The 21,119-nt window shown below is 40.1% G+C and overlaps 1 protein-coding gene across 4 annotated transcripts in view; it reads right to left on the reverse strand.

Moving 5' to 3' along the window:
- The window catches only part of PARD3B (par-3 family cell polarity regulator beta), a 683,847-nt gene that overhangs the window by 350,071 nt on the left and 312,657 nt on the right, over window positions 1-21,119 (reverse strand). For all 4 annotated transcript variants that reach the window (XM_050969567.1, XM_050969566.1, XM_050969565.1 and 1 more), the window contains one exon: window positions 10,030-10,112. In XM_050969567.1, the coding sequence (XP_050825524.1) occupies window positions 10,030-10,112 (83 nt within the window). The remainder of the gene's footprint in view (window positions 1-10,029; window positions 10,113-21,119) is intronic.

Consider the following 21,119-nt stretch of genomic DNA (forward strand, 5'->3'; position numbering starts at 1 on the left):
TATGACCAAATTCTGCTTTTTGTTAGACCTATGAAAATGCCACAGTGCAAGAACAGAAAATAGTTCTTTATAGGTTTAAAAATCCTGAAGAGCAGACACTCAAGAAATTTGCAATTAAACTTCCAACATCTTCCCTATATACATGTGCACCCTGTACCCACAGTCTGGAGTAGCTAGCTGTCACTTAGAGCAGTGTTTTTCAAACCGTGGGTTGTGGTATGGGTCGCAGTACTGGGTCGCAGCATGTAAGGCACTGGGTTGCCTTGCTCTGGTCAGCACCGCCGACCACGATATTAAAAATCCCGTCAGCGGTGCTGCCCAGCTAAGGTAGGCTAGTGCCTACCTGTTCTGACACCGTGCTGTGCCCCAGAAGTGGCCAGCAGTGGGTCCAGCTGCTAGGCTTCTAGACAGGGGGGCCACAGGGCTCCACGCACTGCCTCTGCCCCGAGCACCAGCCAATGGGAGTTGGGGGCGGGAGCAGTGCCTGGGGGAAAAGGTTGCATGAAACTGCTTGCACACCTCTGCCTAGGTTGCTGTTGCTGGCGCTGGCTGCTTCTGGGGCGCAGCGTGGTCCATGGTGCGAGGACAGGTGGGAAGCCTGCCTCTGCAGCACGGCTGTGCCGCTGACCAGGAGCCGACGGAGATAAGTCTGCACCCCAACTCCACGCCCCAAATCACCGTCCCAGCCCTGAGCCCCTGCCTCAAACCCAGAACCCCTCATCCCTGACCCCACCCCAGAGCCTACACCACCAACCTAGAGCCCCTCCTGCCTCCTAACCCCCAGGCCAGAGCCCCCTCCCACACCCAACCCCTCATTCCCAGTCCCACCCCGCAGCCCTCACCCTCCAACCTTCTGCACCATCCCTGAGCCCCTTCCATACCCCAAACCCCCCCATCTCCAGATGGGTCACGGGCATCAACAATTTTCTTCAACAGGGTCCCCAGAAAAAAAAGTTTGAAAATCACTGCCTTCGAGTATATGAATTACAACAGTGTACTCTTCCACATGTCCAGTCAGCCCATGGTGGATAGAAGGGATCTTTGAGTACTTTAAAGACGGGTGCTTACAGCCTTCAGATTCAGGCCCTTGATTGAAAAGAGATCACAATTTTGTCAACAAGCAGTACATAAGCTGATACTGAGGAGGGAAAAAAAAAAAGATGCAATAAGTGTATCTCTGCCCCTTCAGATGATGTCATATCACTTGGTGAATAACCGGAGGGAAGGTAGAGAGCAGTAGTTAGAAATTTTGCTGAAATAGCTTTTGGAGCTTATGATCACATGAATGAGCCCCAAATTTCAGGCCTCAGAAATTAATGAATTCCACAGGCACAGCTACAGATAGTAGACTGTGGGACTCACAGCAATTACAAGCTCTGCTGACAATATGTTCACAGGCCTTATAAATTCTTGACAGCTGAAGTTGAAAAATTCAGAGAGAAAAAAAGTTTTCCCACAAAACAAGAACCCAGGAGTGGATCCACAGGACAGGGTCTTTATAGACTCTGCGCCACCCAGTGTACACGGAAAGGTGAAGGCTCGGAAAACGGGTAAGCAAGCACTACCATCTCAGTGGAGCCAGGGGGAACACACCCTCACAAAAGGTTTGTGATGTTTGATTGCTTTGCCTTGACCATGTTTTAAACCCATCCTACATATCTTGAGCATTTTAAAATATTTGTAATTGAAAGAGCAGGTCTGGCCCAGTTAAGTCAGAACAGCAACAAATGGGAACTTTGGTGTATGGAATGATGCATGGAATGTGCATCTGTGTGCTGCCTTTCTAGATTCCATAGCACCAGTTAGGCCTATTATCATCCTTATCAGACTTTCAACATCATTTCTACACAAAAAAGTACAGATTATTTTGCATTTTATGAGAATTTAACATGCACTTTTTTAGATGTTCATTTGAATCAAACTTGCCAGCTTTTCAAGGTTCGCCTCTCACTGTCATATTTAAATTATCCTAAATATGTGCTTGTGTGTCTGAGCCTACTGTGCTAAATCTACTACAGTGGTCTATACTAAAAAGAGAATATCTGCCTGATGCTACCATACTGTGGTAGCTGAGATCAGAGTCTGGCATACCATGGACCAAAGGTGCTATTATCATTTACTATTTAAATTCTTCATTGCTCAATGTTTATCGATCTCTGCCAGATCCTTTACAGTCCATCACATTGGTCAAGATGGGCTTCCAAGCACACTGCTAAAAATGCTGATGAGTATTGTTTAAAAAAATGTAGCAGCATGCATGCCCCATAGTTCCTCTGAAACACCACGGGCAAAATTTCCCAAGTTAAGGCCTAATCTTAGGTACTTAAGTGCATAGCCTGATCTTCAGAGTTGCTGTGTACCTACAGTGCCTTTGTAGCCAGATACACGAATCCCACCCCCCACATTAACCCACCCAAAAATACTATATCAGGAATTAATGTTTTGTGAAATTTAAAATGGGAAAATTAACCTGATGAGTTCTTAAGCTAAGGCATTCTACACAAACTTTTCAGAAAAATACAGACAACTGATCTGGACTGCTGTATGGGATTTGTTCAGAGACAACTAATGAAGCCTGTTCTTTTTGACTTTCATAAAGTAACATGAGGACACATGCCTTGACAGAATTTCCTTTCTGCTGGGGAGTATGATGGATTGGACCCATATTGGGTTGTTTGCCTCAGGACATGATGGGGAAGTATCCCCAGTCTCAGCTGAAAGACTGAGGACAAGAGAAAAATCATCTCATTCAACTGTATGTGAGATTGTGTATAACACAACAAGCAGCAACAAACTGAATAAATGAGGTAAAAGTCAAATACCCAACATGCTATTTACTTATTCCTTTGGCTCCGGTACGGTTACAGCCTTGTCCAGGCTGTGTGCCAAATAATTCTTAGCACAGGCCGAACTTGGTGAGGCAGCATTTCTTGGGCTGATAACTATAAATTCCATGAAAAACTGTAGAAGGAAAAAAATGCAGATTATGAAATTGCTGCCTCTGGAATTGAATTCTCCAGAACAAGTAGGAATGTAGAGTTGCAATCCTGAGCACACCCTGTGGAGGCTACAGTGACCACAGATAAATGAGAAGCAAAGGAAACGTTTACTCCCAAATACAGGGAGGTTAAATGTACTTACTGAACTGTGCTTTTCATCCCTTGTTTGTATTACAAAAGCATATCCAGCCATATCAACTGCTGTGAGCATTCCATAAGGGAAAACATCCACAAGGTAAAGCACCCCCAAACACAGGCTGTGCTGTTTGTTTGGCAAGCACAGGGTTGTGCTTTTTCAGGGGCAAAAAAATGTTCTGTGCCCAATTACTAATGGGAATTTCGGAGGAAGCATAAATATTTTTATCCATATAGGGAATGTACATGGTTCTGACCCAATATTTTATTAAGATATTATACTAATTTATTTGCATATGCTAATTCAATTTCTACACCAAATCTGGAATTTTTAAAAGCTGCCAGCTGACTCTCTCTGGGTGAGAGAGTAAACTGCCCCCAGGATGTCAGCATCTGCTTCTAGCAGTGGTTCCAACAGACTCAGTCAGAAGACAAATTGATTTTTTTTTTTTTAAATCAGAGGTGGTCAGAATCAAACCAAAATGACGTAGGACCTGAAAGGAGAGATTGTGGATGGCGATCCTAGGTGGGATGAGTGCTGTGGAAGGTAAAGGGAAAGAGCTTAACAACAGTAAAAAGTAGTGAAGAATATATTGTCATGTATGAAGAAGGCAGCTGAACATTCAGAGGATGGTGTGGGAGTTGCAGTCAGAGAGAGGAAGACCACAGATTCTCTCTATCCTACAAATCAATTGCCATAAAAAAAAGGAAAAATAAATATATTAAATGTGAAAGAATTGAAGAAACCTCCAAAATCAGTTTTAAAAAGAAGCCTCACCTTCCCCACCTCATTTATGTACCTTAAATGTATCTATCTAGGAGAGACTCAAAATACTGAGCACCAAAATCAAGAATCTCTCCACCAAAAATCTGGTTTTTTGCTTAATTCACATTAGATCAACTGCCTAAAAATGCACAAACAAATCATACAGCCTGCAGGCACCAGGTTTTAAAAATATGCTCCACCTCTGCTTTCCAGGCTGTTGTGATACAGCAAGACAAAGAAGAGCATAAGCAAAGTGAAGAGAGGCGGAGAAGGAAGGTGCAACAGACATACTTTATTTATATATTGGCTGCGTTTAAATCAAGTGGGTCAAGGAACTGTGATCCTCGCCTCTACTAAAAAGAAATAGAAGGCAAGAGTGAACAAGTGTAATTAAACACTTAATGAATTATCCATGCATGAAATATTCTCTGAATTCCAAGTAATCCAATGTTAATAAACTAAATATCTACTTTCAAATAGATTAGGTTTATTTTTCGTTAACACGGTTATTTTTACTATGGAAAAACTTTTTAAAATGAGGTCTGCAAAAACAACACTTCTGTTTCCACATGGTGTGCCAAGGGGTGGAATTTCAGGGCTGGCGATAAACTCCTACTGAACTACTGTAGAGTCCAGAGATCCTTCTGCTAGCTGTAAACAAACCCCTCCACTCAAGTAGATCCGGTCAGGAAAGGGGAATGGTAGTGAGGAAAAATACCATATTTCTTCTGCACAAATGTATTATTGTTCTTGTATAACAATTCGTAAAATTGTGATCTGCATTCTAAGTAGCAAAATATGGATTTGATTTCAGTAAGTGCTTCTTTTATTTTATACATGTTTATTGGAGCATTTATTATTTAACAATGCAATTTGGTCCTTCCCCTTTGACCATTATTTTCCCCACCTGCTATATAAACAAAAACACCCCCTTCTTCCCCTGAATCTCTTCATCCTGGTAGGAGATCCAAAATAAAAATGACACCTTCAAAAACTGCAAAAAATGGACCAACAGTGGATTGTAACAAACTCCAGCCTTCATACTGCATGTTAAAAAAAAAACCAAACTCCCCCTCCCACTCAAACAAAAGAAAACCTAGGAAGGGTCAGTGATAGAACACACGTTCTCTGCCTGCAAGGTGCTGAATACCTTCAGTTCTCAAGAGAGTCTCAGAACCCTACAGGATAATAAGTAAGGTCCACAGGGTATCAAAGCACCTTTACAGGGAAAGTGCTTGGACAGTCTAGGGAGATAAGGCCTCATCCTATGCTTAGCACATTCTCTCTCTATTTTCATGAGATGCCACATAAATGTTCAGAGCTTTCAGTAAATGAACTGTTTTTCTTCAAATGGAATAGTTTTTCCTACCTCAATGAAGAGTATAAAACAAGTTGTCCAAAGCTTTTAACTTCAATTACAAAGTCATAAAATTTCAATCATAACATATGCATATAGATTTTCAATTTATTTATTTTTATATTTGCATGACTCAAAATCACTGAAACAATTTTGCCACAGCTGAAAAAAAAAACCCAAAACAGTTTGTGAATATGGTGAACAGTATTCAACAAGGTTTGGGTTCTGGTGGTTTTGGGAACTGTTTGTGGCGTTTGTTTTGAACATGTTATTTCAAGATACATCATTCTCATCTGACAGTAACAATTTAGAGAGAGTCTTGAACATTTAGAAAAGACTCAAGAAAAACATGAGATACATTTAGACAATTAAAGAGAAAAAAAAGAGAAGACAGCAAAATTTAAAAAGAAATACTTGCATACACAGGAAAATAATTGTTCCAGAAATAGCATAGCAAAAAGAATCTAATTTGAAACTTAATAAAAGACAAAACTATTCTGCTAATTTCTGGCAAGAACTGTTATTATTACAAATATTGCTAATATTTTTAATATTTTCAGACAGTCAAATTGAGGTATTAGTAAGGTGGATAGTTTCTCTTCAGTACTCATCTCACTATTTCCTTTAGAAGTCAGTTGTTTAGAGAGCAAAGACTGTCAATTTTTTTAAGGCAGTCTTCCCCTTCTTTACTAAGGGAAAGCATGCATCACAACAAAGCAAACTCCTTGAAATTTAAGAACTGAAATTTTGCTCCTAGTTTTTAATAGATTATAACTCACTGCTGGGTGAATTCCACAGAAATCGCAGGGCACCTTTGTTTTCTCAGGATGAAAATCTAAAATGCAAGACATTACCCCAGTAAATATTTCCAAACTATGGGGAGAAGAGTTTCAGACTCCTCACTTTAATGTTTCGGGGAGAGGAAAAGTATTGTTTTTAAATACATCAAATCTCTTGCATTTAAAACAAGTTTAAAATTGTGATATGCATGAACAAGGTACTTTCTGCCAGAAGATTAATTTAGTGCAGCTTTTTATCTGATTAGGATTCATTAGGATCCATTTCCTACTCCCCACTTTCAAATTTGGCCACCATTATCCTTGAATTCATCAGTCCCAGACTGGATATGGTAGCCCACTGCATCTGTGACTGCGGGTAGAAGCAACACAGACAGAGTTTGCTACAAAGCATATTATCGCTTTGTTCTGGCCCCTCCATTGGCTCCTAATGTGCTTCCCCGGCTTGTTCAAGCTTTGATTTCAATGTTCAAAGTCCTCAATGGATCAAGACTGAATTACATCTCCTATGGCATATCTCCATCCATGAACTGCCAGAGAGTTTACAAAACTCAGGATGAATCATATAAGATCTGGAGATCAACTATTCTCATTCAATGGCTGTGAAATGAGCTTCCAGACAAAGTCAGACTAGTTCAGAGTTTGATCAGTTTATGGGCATGCTATAAAACCCTGCTATGTGTGAAAGTTTTCACACCACAACCAGAATGAGGTGCAGGATACAGAGATTAAATGCAAACAAACAATATAGCCTTCTGTATTAGGGGGAGAGAGAAGTGCAGAAGACTCCATGAACTACAGACCTCACCTTGCAAGTCTAATTTACTTGGGAGGCACCTCAATAATACAAAAAGACAAGTGATTGATAGCTGGAGATACACACAATTATGAAGAATCCTGAGTAGAGGCAAGGTCTTGGTTATCTTGATAAACAACATGTTGTCAAATAACAAGAACAATATGAATCAGGGAAGAAATGACATTATCAAAAACACACTGGGTACAAGCATAAGATAAGGACAACAATAATCATGAGTATATCGTGAGCAGGGCTTGATTAATCCCAATTACAAATTAATGGGATCAAGAGACATTACAGAAACAAATGAATGCACAGATTTGGCGATGCATAATAATTACATCCGGTGAAACAGGCTGTAGCAGCCTTTCACTAAATTTTATAAAAAAACATTGGGAACCAAGCTGACTAGGTTCAATACATGTCTGATGAACGCTAATCAGCAAGCATATAGCTTGGAGACCTGGCAGGTGCATAGCAAGCTGGAAGAAAAAAAACTTTGATACCTCTTCACAACAACGTTACCATTCTACAAATAGACCGATGTCAGAAAGGATTTAAAAAGAAACTGGAAATTGCCATACCATCCAGATGATGACCAGGGCCCCAAAGAGGGAGGCTAAACAAACAAAACAAATCAGACAGATGGGTTGAAGATGAGGGCCTTCCCCACTGTTCCTTAAAAGAGGAGAAAGCCAGACACAAAGTGAAATGACAAAGACAGTGAAAGAAGGAGAAAGAAACAAACAAAGAAGCATCTTTATTGATAGGGCAAAAGGAATTGGTGATGTGCCCAAAAAGGGAGATGATCTGGTAGTTAAGAACTGTAGCCTGGGTCTTGTGAGAGACAACAGACTTCCTGTGTGATCTCGGCAGGCCCTTACCATCTCCATCTCAGTTCCCCATCTATAAAATGGGGATAATAGTGCTTCCTTACTTCACATGGGAGTTGTAAAAATAACACATTAAACATTGTGACGAGCTCAGGTATTAGAGTGATGGGGGACCATATAAGTATGACAGATAAATTAGATAAGAAATCCTCATGACAGTGCTGATTACAGTAAGGCAAATTTCAAGAGATCAAAAATCATGAGAAATTGGTGGCTATCTTACAAGTTCAGCCCTACTGACAGTAATAGGAGATGGTGGCCATTCTGAATAAGGGAAAATTTGTGAACTGGAAGGCTTTCATCACATTTTCATGAGAGAGGTTAAAAAACATCCCGAAATTGCTAGACATGATAAGAATCACAGAAGTTAGCAGTACTGTGATTAGAAAACAGATTTCAAAACAAAGACTACTCAATAAGGAAGAAAAAGTATTACATGAACAGACTGCCATATGTCCAGAGGGGTCCTAAAAAGAGTGTGAAACAGTGGTTAAATATCCTTGTGGCATCCTGTGGCATCTACATGAGTATACATCTAAGCTGTAGGAAGGATAAGGATGGGGAAATCTTTATTTAGATTTAGAGCACTGTAAGATGGTACAGAAGATGTACAAAACAAACATGGAGAGAAAAAAAAAACAAGTTTACTGCTTCTAATAGCTTATTATCCAACTCTGCTAAAGTGTGAAACATGGGACAACAATTTAGCCTCAAGAAGTTGGAGCCAATTTCAGAGCGAATCAGTGTAATAAGCTTAGATGAAAGAAGTGGATTTTAAGGAGGTATTTGAAAGCAGAAAATGGAAGGTGCTTAGTACACAGAAATAGTAGGTGATTCCAAGCATAGGAGCAGACTGAAGGAAGGCAAAGATGAGTGAGATTGCACGGAGTGGAGTGAGCAACAGACAGAACAACAAAATGAAAGCAAAGTTGTATGTGGGGATGGAGTTTTACACATACTGCTCAGGGCTTTTAGTTCATACAGTTTTGACAACTGACTAGAAAATGCAAAATTATAGTCGAGGATTATTTGCCTTCACCAAAATTGAGTTGTTAGCTTGATTATGATATCTTAGCCGTCATGTTTAGTTTTCCAAATTACACCTTTTACTTCACAGTTAGGCAATGTACTGTCATAACTAGTTTTCTACAACAAAGCATTTTAACGGACACCAGATTGTTTCACATTATAAAAGTGACTTCATAGTACTGTGATTCATATGAGTAACTCCCAAGATTAAGATTTAACTTGGCATAAGGACAGGTGAACACTAGCATGGAATCATTTTGCTCTGAACTCACTAGACTAAGTCCTTAATGAAATTCAGCATGGCACCAATTATATCAGTGGAGGATTTGACCCATTTTGAAACTTGATGATTTCAGTTTACCCAAAGGTCATTTTTTGTTTTGGTTCACATTCTGAGTTTTGCTTAGAATTTCAGATTGGAAGAAACCCAAAAACTCAAAGTGAAACAACACCTAGTTTATACCAAATCTTCCATGGTTTCCAATCCAAATTGTAAATCATCTTTATTTCACTCAAAACTTGGCCTAGAGTTACTCTTTCAGCAGTGTTTCCCAAGTAGTCAGAAAAACTAACCGACAATTTAGATCAGAACAACAGCGGTAGACTTCTGCACCAGTTATCTCCTGCCTAGCATAACTAAGGGAGAAAGAGGAGTTACTCATCTGATTGTCCCGGAGGAACAAGTCTCACAAAAGGTGCCTATGCAAATTTGCCTGTCCTGTATAATGGATGCTCTGGATATAGCATTTTACAGGTTATAAAAGTGTATTTATAAATATAATAAAAATTTAAAAAGCAGCTGAAGGAATAACCTTAATAATAAAAAGATAGATGGCATTTTAACCAAGAAAATGACCTACTTTTGTGGGACATTGTGGATCAGAGGAGTGCTTATTTGTTTAGATACATGCACTCCAGCTATCTTAGTCTTTAAGCTGCTTGTGAAATTTTTAAAAAGCAAAATACAAACATATAAAAGAGCAGCATATTTCTTCCTTCCCCCATATCCCACAATCAGTCAGAACATACAATACAAGTCAAAGTCATAAACATTCATCATCCAAGGTAAATGATACTTCCATACATAAAAGTGCTTAAGTATGCGAGTGAAGTGAATTTTCAGGACAGAAGAGGGAAAAAGGAGGGAGACACTATGATGATGAGCACGTGTACTTAAAATAAAAATGTAATAATCTTCTTGTCCTGCATGCTGGCAAACGTATTCATGAATCAATAAACAGAAGGTGCTCATACCTGAAAGTGAACTTGGCCTTCTGAGATATCAGCTGTTCAGTGTGCCCAGTGAGATCCATTTCTCCATCTTCAAAAGATGCGCCCTATTGAGAGATTCACATTTTGAAACAAAATATATTTTTATGGCTTTGAAACAACAGTTGTATGAATTTTGAGTCTCCGCTTGAAATGGAAAACAAGACCAAGAAGTATCTCAGCATTCCCACTGACAGTTGAAATGAGAGGTTCTGTTCTATATATAGAATGTGAGGCACTCTGCTGTTTCTCTGAGCACTTTGTATCTGAGGTGTTTTCCTTACGGAACAGAGTCCTTTGTGCTTACAATGACTTTCTGGTTTAATATTCTGGGAAGTCCATGATGATTATTTGCTTTCAGAACTCAAATGCTAACATATTGTACAGTAATCAAGGCCACATGTATTATATGGTATATCAGATCTACATTATATAGCAGCAATCTCCCCTGCCCAAACTTACTTGGCTTGTTGAGGGATTTGGTAAGGCACCTCCCCTTTCATCCTGTGGTTGTGCCCTAATTCCTCATTTTCTTCCCCTTCCCTGAGTGGCTCATTCCCTCCCCAAATTTACATGGTCCATTGATGACTCTGATATGCTCAGTGTCTGCCAGCTCAGAGTAGAAGGGGATCAGAGAGGAGGAAAACTCATCCTGTTGGAGCCCGGCTCACTGGGCCATCTTGCCCCACAAGTCTAGATCTCCTCTACCCTCATGAGTCAGAGAGAAGCATAACATACTCATGTGGCCACACATGCAGATGCTGCAGACTAGAGCTTGCATACCCAAAAAGCTGCTTGGAAACGGAAAAGGCCTTCTGGCTTCTCCAATGCCATTTGCCAGAGGATGAGGGCGAATGGCTGGAGGGAAATGGTTGTGAAGAATCACCGAAATGCTGCAAGGAAGAAAGTATTTGAAGCTGAATTTTTCTGGAGCTTCTGAGCTTCATGGAGGTATAGTAGAGGTACCCTCTCTTATGCAGAGCTGGCCTGAAACGCTCACTTTTTCTGATCCAGAGCCACCTTCTCAGCCCACGAGGAACTGGCTGGCTTTGAAGAAACACAGTAGCTTTGCCTCTTCTTCAGTATCTGCTCTGGCAATAGTGCTATAGCAGGGAGAATATTTATGGGGTAAAAGCAGGGTTTTTTTGCAACAATCTCACAGAAAAGGATGTTACGCAGCCATTTGACCAGACACAAAATATGCTGCACACAGGGACCTGACATTAATGCCAAAGCACTTTGGAAACTATTATTTAACTTTCTGTTCCAGAACCTCACATTCTTTGAGTTTGCTTTTTTCTTTATTGGGAAAGGGAAGAGGTACCAAAGAGATAAGACCACTGTCAGCTTGTGATGTATTAGCTTTAATGTACTGTACTTCACTGTGACCCTCATGGCAATAATGTAATCAGAGCAAAATCCATAACAAAGACCTTCTCTGGAGAGGTCACTTCTGCCAGCTTTGTAACAGGAATATAGCTGGAAGATATAAATCTTCAGATGTCAACACACAAAGAGAATTCAATTCATTGTTTGATCTTATCCAGATTAAATAAAAATTAACTTTAGTTTTTTTTATTTATTTGGCAATGGCACACATTCTTCCAGTGTATATTCTTACTGTTACCAAGTTGTCTTCAGATAACCAGAGCGGCAAGGTTGTATACCAAATCTAAAAATACCAGCAGGATTGGTTATTCTATTTCTCAATAAGAAGATCTTATGGCCTAAGAAGAAACTATATTATAACTTTCCATTTCTCAGAAAAATAGGACTTTGTAAAACTGGCATTGTTGGGGTCAGTATATATGGTGTCTCGATTTCTATGATAAGTTGTTCAGTTTATAAGTAACAAGGGGGAAAAGGATAGATTTTTTTTTTGCAAACTAAGCTTGGAATCGGTAGGTCAAGCTGGGTTTTATCTTGTTCCCAAACTATTTTGTAAATGAAATCTAACATATCAACAGAATTGTTACCTAATCTTTTTTTTTGTCATTAAAAGTAAGTAAATAAGACCGAGTACACAGAGGAGGCAGGTATTTTGCAGTCATTTGCATAGTGGAACCACTCTTCAAGGGACAATTCTCTGATAAACTGTAAGAATTCCCTACTCAGTATTATCTCATAAATTAACAATGCAATCTCAAACAAATGATAAGTGATGCAAATCTGACACACGGTCTCCAAGTGATGACTTCCACTTCCTAGCAAATCCAGCCTTGATGACAATAAGGTCCACAAGCAGACCAACTTCATTAACAGGAATGTACTAGATCTAGCAACTCACTAGCAAAGCAAACCCTATAACATGGTAATACTGGTGCCGAAGAGGCTCTTGCCTTTGTATAGCATTGGCAATAGTAACAGGAATAGAAATATCAGAATTTGATCTCATAGTGCACCTTTTACTCACAAAAGTATTCCTAGATTTTAAGACATAGAGGACCTTTTTGATCACCTGATCTCCAGCATAAAAAAAGACCTTAGAAACTCACCCATAATTTCTGCATCAAACCCAGTACTTCTGTTCAAGCTGTACTCTCGACTCAAAGACATAAGGCACTCAATCACAATAATTATTAGGAGCTGACAAATAGTATGCACACAGCCTTACATATTAAAACCTCTTATTGAGAGAGGAAAGGTGGACCAGAACACTGAGTTTACAATCTAAGAAGTGGAATGGAATCTCGTTTCAGTGCAATCATCGCCAGAAATGGACAGAAGGGAATTCCATGTAATACCACAGCTAACCTGTAGAACTGTACTAGGTTTAAGCCCATCACCTTCTGGCCCAAATGTGAGAATGCTAGCGCGTAAGCTTATGGCAACACAAGAACCATTTAAAAAAATAACAAATAATCCCACAGCAGTGCTTCTAGGGCTGATTTTAGATTTTTCAACAGCAGCAGACGTGAGTAAATTATGTGGTGACACAGTTATTAAAGTCAACTGACAGCATAATACAAAAGCACTACAGTTTGTAGTTTGCAAATAAAGAGCATAACATGCTAAATCATGTGGTGAAAGGAAAGTCATGAAATTGCACATATCTAAAAATAAAGAATATTTTTACTTTCACCTTATTTAAGAAATTTAAAGAAAGTGCTGTCAAAAACATGTCTTTCACATTAGAATCAGAAGGGAGAAAACAAGCCTTCTGTAATAAAGTCAACTTTGAAACCTATCCTCTTGGCCAGTCCTGTACATACACACATAACCCAAGCACTTAAAATTTTCTGGTATTCCTTTTGCTACAGCTCTCAAATTGCACACGCCTGCATGCGCCTGAGAGAGTGTGCAACCCATTGATTGATACAGATTAGAAACCTTCCACCCCAAGAAGATGTACTATCATTCCTTCTCCACAAAAAATACTGTGTTTAGATTTTCTGTACATTAAACCCAACACTGAAACGATGTTAGAGATAACCAGGCAAACAGGTGTAAAAATGTTCCATTACAGAGCAAGCATGATAAAATGGCTACTTACCTTTTATTGTGATTCTTCAACAGCATTGTGTCTGCATAGTCACACTAGAGGGGAATGCATCCCCAACCAAGCAATGCTCAGCTTCAGAAATATTCAGAGCTCAGGTTATAAAAGGGTCCCCAACTACCTCAATTCCTTCTGGTAAATCAAGAACGCTGTGAGATCAGTAGTTATAGGCAATGGGGAAGAAAGGCAGGCAGTGTGAAAATGCTGATACAAAACTCTTGAAGAGCTACAGTTCTGACAAGTAACGATAACTTCCTTCTTGTGGCCCAGTCAATGGCAGATACACAGCGTGGTTTCCCACCTCCACAGGAGTTCTGCCACCATTGCTTTCAATATTAGCATCGACTGGGTGACGGATAAGCTTGAGGAGGCAGCTGTTGATGCTGCTGAGCTGAGCACTATTCTGTTTTGAGATCTTGAATAAGCCAATGACATTTCTTGTTGGCTCAGTTTAGTGAATCGCTGCACTGACAGGTCAATCTTGTCGGGCAAGAAGCAGCACACATTGGCCTGGTTATTAAGCAGGATAAAACAAAGACCCTGACCATCATTATCATGTAACCTCCAGCTCCAGATTATAACCAGCTCAGTATTAACCTGTCCGGGCAGGACATTGGGAAAGTGGCATCTGTTGAAGACTTGGACAGCATCACAGACAATACTGGAGGATGCAGACACATGTATAGCAGCAGCAGCTGCCATATTTTGGGCCCTTTGGCAGCCTCTGTGGAGATGCCACAACATCAAAGCTTGCTTCAAAGCTGCAGATCAATAGAACCCTTGGTTATACCAACTTTATTGCATAGCAGCAAAACATGGCACAGATGAAGTCTAAGAGCATTGGACTGACATTTTCAATTCTTATCATGTTTGCCAGCTGCTCCACATTAAGCGTCAGGACAAGATCAGAAGTGAAGATATTCTAAGCCACACACCGCAATTGCCTCTATCAGCACTGGTTCGGCTTAGGCAGCTTTCTTGGCAAGGACATGTTATTAGGATGGAAGTCCAACAAATTCTGAAGCATCTTTACCAAAGAATGCCGCTACACAGCTGGCGATCAGGTGGTTGCCAAAAGCTTCAGTGGTGCAATAAGATTTCCAAGGATGGACAAACTGAGTATCCAGCCAGACTACTTTAAGAACCCATCTGGGAGGTGCTCAGTCTGCTAGGAGAGCACGTTCCTTTGGGATTTGCCATGATGATGATGGTTCCCAAAGCAAGTCTCAGAATCAGATGCTGAGTTGAGAGAGTACTGCTGTGTAAATGTCTGCAGAAAACCCCAAGCGGCAGCCCTGCAGGAGGAACACTTTGCACCCAGTGCATAAGATGTGCACTTAACACTATCTTTTATCAATTTGAAGAATGCATCAACTAGGGGAGTTTATGTACATATAGATGAAGCCCAAAGTGAAATATCTTGATTTGGAACTTTATTTTAATTGAAAGAGTTAAAAGTGAAAATAGTTATTTGAAGTTCAAGCTTACAGTGCTGCATCCCTTGAGGACACAGGCTTTTATTAACAAAGGAAACGCAGTACCAGAAAATCCTAATCCTAAAAGTAAAAGGTCACAAAGCAGCAGCAGCAGGTTACAGCTCTTTATTTCCTTATTTGGCTAATAGCAGCCCTCCTTTCAAGAAAGTTCAGCCGGAGTTCAGATCTTACCAACCTAACAAACAGAACCATGCAAGGAAACTTGTGGGCTTAAAGGGATACTTAGTTTACAAATGCAGGAAATGTATCATCTGTTGCTCTCACAGATGAGTTTAATTACCACATTTAAAAAGTGAACATTTTTAGCAACACTTTCAGGATCACGGGAGCATTTCTGACAGCCAGAATGAGTTTAAACACCGCAGCACTATTTTTAGCTCTAAAAATAAACCCTTTCATAAATATTCCCAAACCAATTAGCAGCAGCTAGAAAGTAAAGGTGTTTACATTTAGTTAGGACTAGACCCAACAATTTACAGACTCCACATAAGAGACAAAAGAGCGCAAGCCCAGTCGACTATCAAGGGGTGAATGCAAATTTACTCTGTTTAATTTTAACATATTTTACCTTAACCTTAATGTAAATCAGTTGAATCACAAAGACACACGTGCCACTAACTGAGAACTGTTCAAAATGTTCAAAAACACCTGTTGTACAGCCCTTAAGATTTTGATAGAATGATTCCACATCTTACTGCATTTCCTCAGAAAAAGTCACATTATTTTCACCTTGTTCTGTTAGAACAAAGCAAAGGCTACTGATATATAAACACAAACATTGTGTGTGTGTGTGTGTGTGTGTGTGTGTGTGTGTGTGTGTGTGTGTGTGTGTGTGTGTGTGTGTGTGTGTAAAAAAAAATAAATGAAGCACTGTTTGTTGAATTATAATAATCAGAGTCTTTTATTATTATAGTATTACTACAGGTATCAAATTCAAAAACCCTAGAAATACTGGAAAGGGTTCAGAATACAAACCTTATCTGCATTGTCGGGCTGCACATTTACAATGGGCCTAACCTAAACCTTGGATGCCAACAATTCTCAGTTTTAGGGTAGGAAAGATAGTTGGGAGGAGGTATTCAAACTCTGGATTCCAATCGAAATAACTGATCTCAGGCTCATTTCTAACTACTGCAGCACTATAACTACAAAACTTCCAGTGGTATTTTGGGTTTATAGGTCCAGCCCTAATCTAGTAGCCTTTAGGCAAATAGTTTAACAACATAAATGTCTTTATGAAGTAGCTTGCAGTTAAATATTACCAGTTGCCTAACTCCAAGTAAAGTTTAACTTGTTATTAAGAAAGCACCACAGGGAAAGCTAATATCTATGAACATTAAACAGACATTTACTTTAAATTTGAAGTAACCATTAGCTATTTCTTCTTCTCCAGAGCAAGGATATTTTCAAGCTAGACAATATATTGACTGGTGATGTATCTTACAAAATAAGCAGTCAGTTATCAGCAATCTGTTCTTTGCCATCTTTGTAGATAGAGGAAAGGATGGATCAATAAAAAAAGGTTTTTTCAAACAACGAAGAAAAAACACAAGCCTGCTGTGTATTAAATACTTTTGGTGGACTACACAGAAGATTAAACTCATTTAGGTATCAGAAACAAAAACTATTGATGTCAAGATCAGCATTTCATCTGTTCAGCAAATCTTTCAACATTAGGCTATCACCACCCTGTCTGTCTCTACCCACACAGTAACAAATAAAAGGAGAAAAAAAGCTGTCTGAAATAGATGTTTGCAAGCAGAATGTTTAGTACTGCATATGTAGAGCTAAAAGAGGCTTCAAGAGAATTCTGGTTTCATTTTAACACTTTGCTATTTATTTCCTCCACTAAATTCAAACATGAAACTAGTCCCTTGAAAAAGAGCCAGTCAGAGAAAAATGTATTTCTGAGCATGCTCTTAATTGCAAAGTCCATCTCAAAGATGAAGGTGCTGACTGATGGACATCTAACTGCCATATTTTAACCAATATTTTTATAACTGTAAATACACATTTTTGTTTAATATCCATTTGTCTAGGAGTCCCATAGCATAACTACCATCAAAACATCAACCAGACTCTCTTTAAATAAGCCAAACTAATGTACATGCCAGTCAATAAAATACTGCTAAACTGAAGGAAAAGATTGCAATATTTTCTCCCAGACTTTTCCAATCTTTCCAGAAGTGTGCGTAATGTAGATCACTCTGCCACCATAAAATGTGATATGTATTTTTAAACAGCCTGCAATACTTCCATTTCACATACTGATTAAACTACATCATCCTCTTAACCATTCAGAATAAAATTCATTTGAAATGGATAATTGATGGAATTGTGCAGTGTCTACAAATACAATTAATCACTTGATGAAGATGATTTTAGGGCCGGCATAGGCAACAAATATGAAAACATGAATCTTAAAGCTTCTTTGAGTTTTGTCAATTGAAATGTATTCCACTGGACTCCTTGATATGGTTTGGGAAAGTAGTATGAGGCCAATATTCAATTGATCTGATGTTTAGTAACTACGTTTAGGCCACATATATTTTGACTTCCAACATGTAATAAGTTAAGAAATGGTGGCAGCAGCATTTCCCCACCATGACCACACAGGGATTTCCTGGATGTCTGCATGTGCCACAGGAGACTCCAATTCAATAAGATAGTTCCTAAGCATGTACTTAGGAAATCAGTGGGACTACTCATGTAAGCACATGCTTTAGTACCTTGCTAAATTGGTGCCAGGATGAGAACTGGGACAAGGAAGGAAAGAGCTAATGGTTAGGAACACCTGTTATGGTACCATAATCAAAATAACACTAGAAAACTTGACAAAAGCAGACAGAGGGAGAGGAAACAAAAATTCAAATGAAAAAACTTACTGGCTGCAAAAAAAAAAAAAGGGAGGGGGCAGAATCCTGCCCTTATTTATTTTAAATATCTTAATCTGGGTTTAGTTACCAGTTATTAGTTTGGGTTTGCACACGTTCTTTGTGAGTTCTCTATTATGAGTATTAATCACTATAGTCAGTAATTTTAAATTCTAAATTAATAAAATTATATATAGACACAGTATGTTAAATATCTTTTAAAACTAAACCATGCTGTCCTTGGAAAGTTTCTGCTACAGTAAAAACTCTACACAGATATACTGCACAAGGGCCAATGTCAATATTTGAAAATTCAGGCATTGCATCATGAAACATGCAGAAATAATCATAACATGAAAAGCTGGATAGACGCTGTCTTGTGTCTCGCCCTAAAGTACTGAAGGCCAGGAAAACACTGTTGTGTGTACATTTCAATGTTGTATAACAATGAGTATCTTAAAGATCTTTGTACAGAGCTATACAAAACCTGAGATGGTGTAGAAATAGTAGTATTTGAGCTCCTTCATAGGAAAGGGATTATGCGTTAAGTGAAGAGTAAATTATGCATTTAAACAGATTGAAGTAGAGCTGGGATCATTTCAGGCCTGGGAAATTGTAACTAGTACACACAGTATTAGTCTGCCAACAAACTGTATGAAAGCTGCCAGGGCAATGAAACACAAGGCCTCAGCACCAAAATCAAAGGCCTCAACACTTAAGGTAAAGGAAATTCTCTATTAGCTGTAACAGTATTAGAGTTCACACCTTTTGTGGTCAGTTGCTTTGTGAGGGAGGCTAGGAAGAACAGATAGAGCAAATCCTAGTGTAACTAAGCGCAGGGCTCAAAGGAAGAGAAAAATTAATACTAATATTGGCAAACTTCTTCAGAAGTGACATCACATCACTCCTCTGCACATAAAACATGTCATGACTTAAGTCCAGGGCTTGAGACTTGAGAGCTTCCAGGGCTACACATGAGCAATCTCTTCTCCAGCGTGATATAAAAGCTGTCTTTCGTAAGCCTTGCAAAGGATACAAAATATTGGGATTTAAAGCCATTACTGGTCTAAGGCCAGGTCTACACTAGAAAATTAGGTCAGCATAGCTTAGAGTTGCCAGGTGTCCAGTTTTTGACCAGAACACCTGGTAAAAAAGGAGCCCTGGCGGCTCCAGCTGGCACTGCCAACCGGACCATTAAAAATCCAGTTAGCAGCACAGCGGGGGCCCAGGGCTAAGGCAGGCTCCCTGTCTGCCCTAGCTGCGCACGGATCCTGGAAGCGGATGCCAGGTCCCTGCAGCCCCTAGATGCATGAGTGGCCAGGGAGGCTCTATGCAATGCCCCGGCCCCAAGGGCCTGCTCCACAATTCCCATCGGCCAGAAACCATGACCAATGGGAGCTGCAGGGGTGGCGCCTGCAGGCGCAGGGGCAGCACATGGTGCCTCCCTAGTCGCCCATGCATCTAGGGACCTGGCAGCTGCTTCCGGGAGCCATGGTAAGCACCACCGGGACCCCACACCTCCTCCTAACATCCCAACCCCCTGCCCCAGCCTGGACTGCCTCCTGCACCCAAATGTCCTCCCAGAGCCCACTCCCCCACACTCCAACCCCCTGCCCCCTCCTACACCCCAAACTCCTCATCCCTGGCCCCCACCCCAGTGCCCTCACCCCCCCAACCCCCTGCCCCAGGCCAAAGCCCTCTCCCATATCCTGAATCCCTCATTTCTGGCCCCACCTGCAGCCCACACCCCCAGCCCAGAGCCCATACCCCAACCTCCTGCCCCAGCCTGGAGCCCTCTCCCGCACCCCAAAGCCCTGATCCCCAGCCTGCACCCCCAGCCAGAGCCCTCACCCCCTCCCATACCCCAACCCTCTGCCACAGCATGGTGAAAGTGAGTGAGGATGGAGGAGGGCGAGCAACGGAGGGAGGGTGGGGATGAAGCTTGCGGTGGCAAAGCCTCAGGGAAGGAGCGGGGCAGGGGTGTTTGGTTTTGTGTGATTATAAAGTTGGCAACCCTATCATAACTACGCCACTCAGCAATGTGAAAAAGCCACAGCCCTGAGTGGCACAGGCAGTATCTACACTGAAATACTACAGCAGCACAGTTGAAGTTTCCTGCAGTAGCATTTTTAAATTCAGACAAGCCCTAAGACTGAATTTTTTGCCTGTCTTAGACTTCAGGCAGCAATAAACTTTTGCAAAGGAAATTCAGCATTTGGGATGAAGAAAAGGAAACATTTCTGGAAAGAAAAAAACATAGCGGCTGTTTGAAGTTGCTCAGGGATTTGGACTATTAAAATAAATCCCAGAAAGATAGACTGGGCCAGTCATGTGATTATAAGAATCTAATAAGCAGAGGTGTGCGATGACTACATTTATCACCCATCACATAGATATCAACTTCACAGTCTAATGTATGTATACACCTACATAGATGCTTGCGTTTTTAAAGTCCTCTGAGAGCCATCATGATGAAAGAAGTTATATACATGTAATATACTCTTTAATTAGAGCTACAGAATTTTTTTAAATAAGACTATCCACAATTAGAAGCCTGCACTATATCACATAGTGGATCAACTAACTGCAGAAAGAATTGTTTGTTTTGGTTTTTTAAATGCAATGCAAGCTAACAGAGAAAGCAGCAGAAAAATTAAGTAATTATTCAAAATGTATAAATCTATAATCAATCACTTACCCTAAGTGCTTCAAGAAAGAATAAAAATAAGACCTAAAACAGAAAACTGCTCTGTCTTTGAGCAACATAGATTTTACTTTGCAGATTTTCGAGCTTGTGTAAATAAAGCACTGAAAGCACTGCTAAGAGCCATGGGCAGGCACTGTGGATGGTTCCAGCTGTGCAAATGTACTTTTTAATTTTAATACCTTATTTACCTTTTGGTCTTTTAATTAATTTGAAGTGGATTTAGTAGAAACGTGCTAGATTAACAGTCCTGCAAATCCATGACTTAATTTATTTATGGAAAATATATACTAACATTAAACATCAGTGCAAGACAGTGAAGAACCAGGTATTATGCATTTAAATTTACTGATCCCACTGCTTCCTGCTCTTGGACACGAGAGGTTTGTATTCAAGTATGGTGCATAACCTTTGGACATTTGAGTTCCCACCAGAGTTGTTTTGGAGCATTCACATGGGAACAAAGCTCACTGAGAAACTAAGTTGGCTCCATAAACACTTAC

The sequence above is a fragment of the Gopherus flavomarginatus genome, chromosome 10 (assembly GCF_025201925.1).
Source record: "Gopherus flavomarginatus isolate rGopFla2 chromosome 10, rGopFla2.mat.asm, whole genome shotgun sequence".
Taxonomy (NCBI): domain Eukaryota; kingdom Metazoa; phylum Chordata; order Testudines; family Testudinidae; genus Gopherus; species Gopherus flavomarginatus.